Source organism: Stigmatopora argus, chromosome 7, assembly GCF_051989625.1.
Source record: "Stigmatopora argus isolate UIUO_Sarg chromosome 7, RoL_Sarg_1.0, whole genome shotgun sequence".
In the NCBI taxonomy this organism is placed as follows: Eukaryota; Metazoa; Chordata; class Actinopteri; order Syngnathiformes; family Syngnathidae; genus Stigmatopora; species Stigmatopora argus.
Genome location: NC_135393.1, coordinates 4,273,789 through 4,284,812, shown reverse-complemented (window position 1 = coordinate 4,284,812; position 11,024 = coordinate 4,273,789). Strand labels below are relative to the sequence as shown.

The 11,024-nt window shown below is 39.9% G+C and overlaps 1 protein-coding gene across 1 annotated transcript; it reads left to right on the top strand.

Annotated features, from left to right (window-relative positions):
- Positions 1–558: 558 nt before the first annotated feature.
- On the top strand, positions 559–10,485 carry sec23b (SEC23 homolog B, coat complex II component). The gene is made up of 19 exons (XM_077605773.1): positions 559–729; positions 2,988–3,215; positions 4,054–4,111; positions 4,198–4,284; positions 4,423–4,659; positions 4,855–4,937; positions 5,044–5,188; positions 5,844–6,002; positions 6,234–6,349; positions 6,868–6,991; positions 7,127–7,207; positions 7,287–7,376; positions 7,551–7,657; positions 7,852–8,005; positions 8,092–8,169; positions 8,324–8,485; positions 8,576–8,662; positions 8,772–8,993; positions 9,457–10,485. Exons 2-19 carry the CDS (start codon positions 2,995–2,997, stop codon positions 9,544–9,546), a joined length of 2,301 nt encoding a protein of 766 aa, XP_077461899.1. The 5' UTR covers positions 559–729; positions 2,988–2,994; the 3' UTR covers positions 9,547–10,485.
- The last annotated feature ends 539 nt before the right edge of the window (positions 10,486–11,024 follow it).

Here is an 11,024-nt window from a genome sequence, read left to right as displayed (position 1 = left end):
AGCTATGCAGGAGCCTCACCTGGAGATAAAACCATGTCCATGTTTTTGGAAAATGGGAGGAAACCGGAGTACCCGGAGGAAACCCACACACGCCTGGGGGAGTACATTCAAATCCACACTGGTGGACGTAAACCCAGGAACCCAGAGCTGTGAGGCCGACGCACTAACCACTTACCCTACCAGGCCGCCCATACACTTAGCCGATGCATTTAATTTACATTATATTCAAAATCATTCTTTAAAAATTAAAAATCAGCATCCGGCCTAAATCATAGCCACGGTAGTAGAGTTTATTACAAATCAAATTGTTTACAAATCTGCCAACATTTCATCGAGTAATGAGTATTTTAATTTGGCAATTTGCTTGCCTTACGTCCGCTGAAGTTAAGCCCACCAGAGAAGTTTCTGTCACAAGAAGGCTGCTAGTTGCTTACCACACTAACTCAATTTTAATACATCTAGGGCCATATATATGATACCCAAGGTTTCGTGGACGGAAACTTCCTTTTCCGGATAAAGTGGATACGCCCTTTGACGTCAAGAACAAAACCACCAATCGTGACGGTCGATACTTGGAGTAACACGTCACTAAACTGCGAGCAGAAGCCGGCTGATAAGGAGCAAGTACCCGCAGTCGCGTCTCCATTCTGTGTTCTACCGTTTTAGGTTCAAATGTTGTTCTAATTTTAATCGAATAAACACTAACGGTTGATACGGACGTCATTTAAGGTAAGATTGAATTCAGATTTAATCTATGTAATGACATAGAACGTTTGGAATGGATTGTCAGAATGTAGGTTAATGCTAAATTTCTTCTAGCTAGTACACTACCCGGTCGCATTTGTCTAGATTTTTTTCTTTAATGTTATTTTGAGAAAATTAAATCATACACCGATTTCTGTACGACTTTTTTTCTCCTAATAACCTTTTGTGTGTTCTGCAGATATAAAACGAAGCATTGGCTTTACTGTTATTTGCGTTGATAAAGGATTTTACTGTCATCGCTTCGTATGGAGTAAAAACTTGAGTGCTGTACTTTGGTGAAAGAAACACCACAAATTCTATTTTATATGTACAGTGGTACCTCGAGATTCGAGCTTAATTCGTTCCGGGACTGAGCTCGTATGTCGATATTCTCGTAACTCGAACGAACGTTTCCCATTGAAATGAACTAAAAACAAATTAATTCGTTCCAACCCTCTGAAAAAACACCAAAAACAGCATATTGGATTGGAAAAAATGTTTTAGTTCTTCTAATTCGCCATCTATCAACAAAGTAACACATAACTAGTGGTTTAATATTACTAAAATGTGTTTAATAGTACTAAAATTATACGGATTTCGAAGGGGGAATAGAGAGAGAGAGAGATGGACAGAGAGAGGGGGGTGCTTTTTGCACGGCAACACGCTCGTGTCACAACGTAAACAAATTTAAATGAACTTGGATTACGATGCAGACACTCAAAAATAAATTTAATCTAACCTTACTCTAAACTTAACACACTGAAAAAAATGCAACGCTCCGCCCAGTGTTCGCAGAAACATTACAAAGAGGGATTTGCGACCAGAGACATTACACGAGGGACTTGCGGGGAGAGAGTCAGTGCCCCTGATGTGCAGCCAACAAGAAGTGATATATACTCCTCGTATTAGCGATCGCTCCATATTTCGCACTGAGTGACGGAAAAAAACACTGAAAAAATGTTACACTCCGCCCAGTGCTCGTAGATATCTGTTATACACGAAAGAGTATAATCATAAACAGCCTCATGTCTTGGCCACCTGGCTTTCTCGTATCTCAAAATTTGTCTCGTATCTAGAAATAATTATTTGCTCGAAATTTTACTCGTATCTCGAAATGCTTGTATGTCGGGGTCCTCCTAATTACTATGTCGTGTGACCGTTACCTTGGCATTGGCGTGTATTTTTCAGGTATGGAAGTAGTTTAAGACATGACAATAGCGTTAAATGAATACGGACTTCATGTTCTTTTCATATTAACAAAAAAACCTGATGGACGACCTGGCAGATGAGTGGTTAGCGTGTTGGCCTCACAGTGGGGGACCTGGGTTCAAATCCAAGTCGGTCCACTTGTGTGGAGTTTGCATGTTCTCCCCGGGCCTGCGTGGGTTTTCTCCGGATACTGTGGTTTCCTCTCACATTCCAAAGACATGCATGGTAGGCTGATTGGACACTTTAAATTGCCCCTAGGTATGAGTGTGAGCGTAAATGGTTGTTTGTCTCCTTGTGCCCTGCGATTGGCTGACCACCAATTCAGGGTGTCCCCTGCCTCTGGCCCGAAGTCAGCTGGGATAGGCTCCAGCACCCCCCGTGACCCTAGTGAGGATAAAGCAATTCAGAAAATGAGATCTACAAAAGCAGATGATGTCTTCAGTGGGTAGCCTGAGGACCACAATGATCTTTCAAAATTGTATCATGGCATTCCTCAATTTCTTCACATTAACAGTTAACGCATTAAATCCAACCTTGGAATGTCCATAGACTCCGTGTATTCTGCAATAGTGTTAATCCGTGGTTAAGGGGCTTGTTTAAAAATTGCGTGTAATTTTTAACGTAACATTGCGTGATTTTAAAATGACACTTTATCAAGCATAAAAGTCCCACTAATACATAGAAAAGCATTGACTCCTTCACTTGTGAGATTTTTAAGAGGCAATTGACATTCAGGATGCCCAATTTATTTGCCAAGGGTGTCACCATTTCTCACTAGCACCAATGACCTGAGGTTAAGAAAAGGATGAGTACAACTTCTCACACACACGTTGTCTTAACTCGCTGATCAGGTTTCCTGTAAATACATTTGTGCGTCATGTCTCCAAATTGTTGTGGAAATTTTATTCAAACACTCATTTGGGAGGAACTGCTAACATTGTTGGTTTAAGACTAACAAAACAAATAAATAAAAACATTTTTATATCACCTAGACCTGCCTTGTATTCATCTTATGGCCCTTTTCTCTGCCGTAGCTTGCTGATGGCCACATACCAGGAATTCATCCAACAGAATGAGGACAGAGATGGGGTTAGGTGCAGCTGGAACCTCTGGCCCTCCAGCCGACTAGAAGCGACCAGGCTTGTGGTGCCTGTCTCCTGCCTTTTCACTCCGCTCAAGGAAAGGCCTGACTTGCCCCCAGTCCAATATGAGCCCGTCATGTGCAACCGGTCCAACTGCAGGGCAGTGCTCAACCCACTGTGGTGAGTTAACTAATTGTCTTGCTAGAGCAATTTAGACACAGAGACAAAACATGAAACTGAGAGTCAAACAGCATAAAAAATCCAATCTGCCGAATTATTTTTAAAATCAAATTTACAGTCATACCTCTACAAATTCTGACATGATGGTCGTACTTCATCTCCTGTGTTTGCTGTACATCTTATTCTGCTGATAACTACTTGTGAAAGATAGCTCGTGATTTGGATTAACCGGCAAAATAACAACAAATGCCTCTTCTGACATTTGCTTCTTTCTGACCTTGCATCAGGCATGTCATCTTTTCTTATTTTGGCTTGTTGTGGACAGGCAGACAAACAAAAGAAGCCCTTCTGCATTTTGTGTTCCAACACTTCCCATTGCATTAATAATCACTGTTCAGGAGAAACAATTTTTGTGTTTGTTGAAATACTGACATTGCCCCACCATTTGGTCCATTGCCAAAACACACAAACACATTTGTGATCTGAAAAATAGTATAGATTTGTCGAATTTTTTTAAAAAAAGAAAGTGGACTCAATGCTAACAATACAGTGACATTGATGATATATAAACGACAAGGAATGCACTGTAATATGCTAAGTTTCAATGATCTTGGCTCCTGTTTTCATGTATATTGACACAGTGCAAGTACATTTTTCATTTACTCCTGCTGGGCCACCACCCAAAATGCCTTATGCCTTGTGAGCATAAAATTCTTGGTGCAGTGTGCTGTCTGGGCATAGGAGACTCACACTCAAACTGCCAAGTCCAACACATTTTTCCTCCTGTATTTAAATGAATCTGTATTGCATTTAGATGTTTTTTCTCCATATTTTACAGTCAGGTTGACTTCCGAGCCAAGATTTGGGCCTGTAACTTCTGCTTTCAGAGAAACCCAGTATGTACAAAGGATCACACTTTTTTTTACTCCCGTGTAGCTTCATCTTACTCGTTGTATTAATGTACTCATCTGTGTCTTTACAGTTCCCTCCCTCATATGCAGGAATATCAGACGTGAACCAACCAGCTGAACTCATGCCCCAGTTTTCCACCATTGAGTACATAGTACAGGTATGTACAATGCATATTTGTACTCTGACCACGGGTCTGGACCACGGGAATGTACATGCTGGTCCATGGAAATAATATTACTTCATAAGCTTACATTAAAACACCACTTCATCTCATCCCACATTACTCCATTCACAGCGCGGACCGGCAGCTCCACTGATATTCCTCTATGTAGTCGACACTTGCTTGGAAGAAGAGGACCTCCAGGCTTTGAAAGAGTCCCTTCAGATGTCCCTCAGTCTTCTGCCTCCCAATGCTTTAGTGGGCCTCATTACTTTTGGGCGCATGGTTCAAGTTCATGAGCTCAGTTGTGAGTTGATCTCCAAGAGTTATGTGTTCAGAGGCACTAAGGATCTCACTTCCAAACAGATTCAGGTGGGTGAAGATGATTTAGGATTCCAAAATTATTTTTTTGAACATAAACAAGACGCTCATTGCGGTAGGATCAGATATAATTTGCTGACATCTGACTGCAGTTTGCACTTTGTTGCCATCGTTACTTGCACATATTGCTGAATTCCTCTACTTTGGTGATGGAAAATGTCTAACAGCACCCCTCCCATTTCCCAGGAGATGTTGGGTTTAGCAAAACCTCCCACATCGGGGCAGCAGGGGCGTCCTCTTGCGCCTCAGGATGCTGCATCAACCTGCAGGTATGAAGAGAAGCCACACTAGCTACATTTACTTTTTGTTTGTGATGATTTTTTTCCCCCTGAAAGTTAATTAACAAAACAATAACTGTCAAACCTTTAAATTCAGGTTCCTTCAGCCTGTGCATAAGGTAGATATGAATCTGACCGATTTACTGGGAGAGCTTCAGCGAGACCCCTGGCCCGTTCCTCAGGGTAAAAGACCACTCCGGTCTACTGGTGTTGCTCTGTCTGTTGCTGTTGGTTTACTGGAGGTATGACAACCTATTTCCCATCACCCTAATGTGAAGTTAATATCAGTTTTAGGACATTGACCCATTCCAAAATAGAAGCAATCCATGATGAATTTACAGTTTTACATGAATGCATCAAACATGACAATACACTGTAAAATGATTATTGTTAAAGAGGGTCAAACTGATTGTGATCATATTTAATGTGTCAAATTATTATTTTTTCTTCGTTATTTTATTTAAGAATAGACATTTACGTTGAACTTGAGCATTTCCGTCCTCCACGTGTTGTCATATACAATGGTGCACACTGTGGTAGATATTTATCTTTTCTTGAATGAGTAAATGTGGTTGTTTAGCTCAAAGGCCAGTTCTATTTGCCTTCTGTCATCATTGCCCAATATGTAATATTACGTAATGCAAGCACAATCAACCGCTCACCTTTAGCTGAGAATAGAGGACTGATAAGATTGAGATTTTTGTCAGAGACTTGAGACTGAATTGTTTATCTGGGGCCATGTTACCCATACACTTGTGATAAAACAAAGCAAAAGTAGTTGTTGTCCACTATCATCTCTTCAATTTTCTTTTCAGCCCGGTATCTATTTTGAGTAAATATTGAATATAAGTGATCTGCATTATTGGTATGTTTGAGCTTACATTGTATACCCCCTAGGGCACATTCCCTAATACGGGTGCTCGTGTGATGCTGTTTATCGGAGGGCCCCCCACTCAGGGCCCTGGGATGGTGGTGGGAGATGAACTGAAAACCCCCATTCGCTCCTGGCATGACATCCAAAAAGATAACGCACGACACTTGAAGAAGGCAACAAAGGTAAGCAAGCACATGCTTTGTATTGATACTAATTATACTTATTCCCTTTTTTATTTGTCTCAAATGTCTTTTCCTGTGTCTGTATTCTCACCCTTTTGCTACTGTGACAATGAAATTTCCCGAATACGGGATGAATAAAGTTATCTAATCTAAATCACTGAATTATTTTGGACCAATCAATATTCCATGAATAGTATTTTAATGTTATTTAATGTTCTTTCTGACTTTCAGTACTATGAAGCCTTAGCCAACCGATCAGCCGTAAATGGCCACAGTATTGATATCTATGCCTGTGCTTTGGACCAGACTGGGCTACTGGAAATGAAGTGTTTATCTAATCTCACTGGGTACGTCAGCACCAACAGTCTGATGCTTTCAGGCGAAACATTGTTTAACTATTATGTACTGACTATTATGCAATCACAAGAATTTTATTCCTCCACCCTTTTGCATTATATTCTTGTTCAGCAAGCTATTTCCAGAATGTTTTTAGTTAAATATAGCTATAAAAAATATCCCCTGGAATGATTCTTAAGTTAATAGCAATTGTCACACGACCAAATATTTCATGAAAATTGTTATGATTTTGAGTTTCTTTTACTATCTATATACAGTTTGCAATGATTTCAAAGCCCCATTATTATTGATTCCCTGCTTCAATTTTTGACTTTGCACTTTTAACATTCCTCGTTAGCTAAACTCAACATTGTCGACTGGTGTTGTAGGGTACAGAAAAGATGTACAAATCCTGTAATTCATACATGATTTAAAGTCTGGATTACACATACAGTACTATTTGACTGTGTCTTCAACTAGCTTCTCCTACAAAAGACAAACATGAGAATGGCCCCTTCTGTACTTTTAGGGGACACATCGTGATGGGAGACTCCTTCAATACCTCGTTGTTCAAGCAAACCTTCCAGAGAGTTTACAACAAAGACTACAATGGTGACTTCCGCATGGCTTTTGGAGGCATCATGGAAGTCAAGGTAAATAGGTTTTGTGTGGTCAAAATGTATTCTAGTTGTGCCAGCAATGCTGAAATGAATAATGTTTGATGAAGAGCTGCAGTTTGTTGATCGCGTATTCCAAAGCTCAACGTAAGGGTCTTGTTGTCTGTGCAGACTTCGAGGGAGCTGAAGGTTTGCGGGGCCATTGGACCTTGCGTCTCGCTCAACTCAAAGAGCTCTTGTGTATCAGAGAATGTAAGGCATTGTATTCTGGCGATGCTATTTGTGGACTTTGCTCTCATTCCCAATTCTTTTCATTTGTTGCTTTGTGCAGGAGATGGGCATTGGTGGCACAAGCCAATGGAAAGTCTGCTCTCTCAACCCCTCCACCACTTTGGGGATTTATTTTGAAGTGGTGAATCAGGTAGAACATATTTGCTTGTGCCTCAAGCTTAGGAATGTTCATTTGTTTTTACAGAGTACACATTCTATCTTGCTCATTAATTTTGGAGTTGTCTTTCTCATTGCGTGGCATGAGGGAGCGGAGTATTGATAATGACTTGTAATCTTATCTGTCTTGCGTGCTTTGCGTATGTAGCACAATGCACCAGTCCCGCAGGGTGGCCGAGGAGCAGTCCAATTTGTAACCCAGTACCAGCATTCCAACACCCAGAGGAGGATACGTGTCACCACAATTGCTAGGAAGTAAGAACACTTATTTTTTATACAGTGAATGGGACAGACAGTTTTATGCAGGTAATAGTTTATCACACCGCTGTTGTATATTGACGTATTTAGGCAGTTCTTAGAAAGACACACCTTCAATTAGTGTCAGTCTGCACCACACCTGTCATCAACTACACCTAAAAATGTCCTTTTCAAATGTGTCCCCACCCTAGCTGGGCAGATGCACAATCTCAGATTCAGCACATTGAGTCATCATTCGATCAAGAAGCGGCCGCTGTGCTCATGGCTCGTCTGGGTGTGTTCCGTGCGGAGTCGGAGGAGGGGCCTGATGTCTTGCGGTGGCTTGACAGGCAGTTAATTCGCCTGGTGAGTAACCCTAACCCACGTAATGAAAAGAACACTTAATCTGTCATTAGAAATCTTAGTTCTATGGTTCTGCATTTTCATTGCAGTGCCAAAAGTTTGGTCAATTCAATAAAGATGATCCCGCATCCTTCAAGTTGTCCGAATCCCTGTCACTTTACCCTCAGGTACTGAACGTGTATTACAAAATGCAAAAGAAACGTAATGTTTTGATTGTGCCATAATTGGAATCTCAAAAACTGGAGCTTTTAACAATGCATTGAAATACGTAAACATTTTGCGGAAAACACTTTTTAAATTTATCTTGTTTCTTGCTCACAGTTTATGTTTCATCTACGGCGGTCACCCTTCCTTCAAGTTTTCAACAACAGCCCAGATGAGTCGTCCTATTACAGGCACCACTTTGTCCGGCAGGACCTGACACAGTCACTCATTATGGTCCAGCCCATCCTTTACTCGTACTCCTTTCATGGTCCACCAGAGGTCAGCCTTATGCATTTTTGCCATTGATCCTAATGTGATGTTTGACTGGTATGCTATTTAAACGTTATCACTGAATCTTGTCCCCCTCAGCCTGTTCTCCTGGACAGCAGCAGTATCCTACCAGATAGAATCTTGCTTATGGACAGTTTTTTCCAGCTTGTTATTTACCATGGAGAGGTATTCACTTGGATGCATTCTTCTTTCTTGTGTTAATTGGCCTTGAACATAAAATTTGATCTTTTTTTTCCTTTTGCTAAATCTGATTTATTTGCCTTTTTGTCCCCAGACCATAGCCCAGTGGCGAAAGGCAGGATACCAGGAAATGGCTGAGTATGAAAACTTCAAACAGCTTCTCCAGGCACCTTTGGATGATGCACAGGAGATCCTCCAGACACGCTTCCCCATGCCACGCTATGTCGATACGGAGCATGGAGGTTCGCAGGCCCGTTTCCTGCTTTCAAAAGTCAACCCTTCCCAGACCCACAACAACCTCTATGCCTGGGGACAGGTACGCTTCCGTAATGCTACGCTTAACTTGCAACACAAGCTTTTATTTGTTTGTTTTATTTTATTTATGGGGGTTACTGTCAAACTAGTGAGGGGTTTGCCAAATCTTTACCTCAAATGAAAGATTTCAAACTAGAACATAAAAGTAAACCTCTTAATAAATGTAGAGTTGGGGCTTATTTATTATCACAAATGAAAACTGCACAAAGAGGAAAATGGAATGAATCTTTATTTTGCCGACTCAAGGAAGGCGTGCTTGATGTGATAAAAGTGGCTGCGATAGCCTGAGATTTAAATTGGGAAGTGCACTGTCATATACTAATATGAGTGACAAATGTATTTACTTCATCAAGGTGAGCCAGGGATTAATCATAAATGAGATTGTATAGTCTGAATAAATTGTAAATTGAAGGGGAAATCACTCATCACCGTTTTTCTCATCTTTGTTTGGCGTGCAACCACAGGAGACAGGAGCACCCATCCTTACCGACGACGTCAGCCTGCAGGTTTTTATGGACCACTTGAAAAAACTGGCTGTCTCCAGCTCTGCGTAAACCCATCAAATTCCCACTTCATCATTGAAAAGAACAGGAAAAATTGACTTGACATTCCATTTCAGTGGTCAAAATCCATCATGTTTCCCTCCAAATGTTAACTTTGATTTTATTTTCCTGTCTTGACTCATGTGTAACCTTTCCAGTGTGCAAATAGCAAATAATCCCATTTCTATTATATATTTGATATGACCTTTGTTATGCAAAGTGATTCAAATCTATTTTTCCCTTAGTGCTACAATTGTCTGTTGCAGCACACAATATGCTGTTTAATGCAAATACTACATGTTTGTTTGTCTCCAACTAAAAGAAATGAACCCTTAATAAATTGTAACATATTTACATGTAACTATGCCTCTCAAAGTCTTGCTACTGATTGCACTTTGTGATGTTTGAAGGGGTGACAAGTGCACAGTGGCTTGACATTGAGTGGTTTCTAAGAAAATTCAGTCTTAACAGATTGCTGCAAGAAAAGAAAGTACATCGTATTTTGGGTGATAAACATTTGGATTCATTTGGAACTCTGTAGACAGTTGTGAATCCTGTCTCGGCCACCATCTGGTGCTTTGCAGCCATTCGATTCAGATCTTTGTAATCAAACTTGTTTGATTAGATCCCTAAAGTGACCTATATAAATGCTTTTTGCTTTAGATGTGACCTACTCTCAGACAAACTAATTTAGTTTGATGTACCACACATGGGTCACCATGTATATGAATGGTCAATTCAGACTAAAAAGTATAGTTATTATGGGGAGTTAACAGGCTATTCAACACGATGTAATTTGTATTTAAATTAAAATTAAAAATGTCTTAAAGTAAGGCACTATTTGCATTGGTATAGGACAGAACTGCACCATGAAGTTAAATACGGAAAATATATTATTAAAGAGGATTGTTTAATTTTGAAAACAACAATAAAATATAATGTGGACTCGAATGAGTAAGGATTTCAATGTTTTGGAATGTAATGTGAAACTTTCAATTCAGAAGGTTTATTATGTGATGTTTCACTATACTTGGATATATTTAAAGACTAAATCATTCTGATGAATGAATGCAGAAGATTAAACACCCAGATTGAAAAAGACATGTTATAGTACAATGATTCCTGTGTTCCAAAACCTACTTGCGAATTCAATATTTACACTTAAATCCAAGCAACTTGAATTGTATGCCTCTATTCTATTTGTGGATAACCTTTTTTTGTCTTGTGGATATTTGTCAACTTTTTCATATCATCTGATATTCATTGAAACACCAACTATTTTTGCATTGTAATGTAAACCAAATGATTTTTTTTAAATTAGCTTTTGCTAATGTGGCACGTAAGGTGGGTGGAAAAAATGTTATAGTGGACAAGCTCAGATTTAGTCAGGCTATATGAAAACTGGATTGATAGAACTAGATTTCAATTAGTTGCAGATGTAGTTCAAGTGTTTTGCGAATATTTGGGAAACACCCACCCATCCATCCTTA

What these genes read in the sequence shown, in the direction of transcription:
- sec23b (XM_077605773.1), top strand. Translation starts at nt 2,995, where the DNA reads ATGGCCACATACCAGGAATTCATCCAACAGAATGAGGACAGAGATGGG. An exon ending in TCACTTCCAAACAGATTCAG is followed by an intron (nt 4,660 to 4,854) that starts GTGGGTGAAGAT and finishes CCCATTTCCCAG; the next exon opens with GAGATGTTGGGTTTAGCAAA. An exon ending in ACTTGAAGAAGGCAACAAAG is followed by an intron (nt 6,003 to 6,233) that starts GTAAGCAAGCAC and finishes TCTGACTTTCAG; the next exon opens with TACTATGAAGCCTTAGCCAA.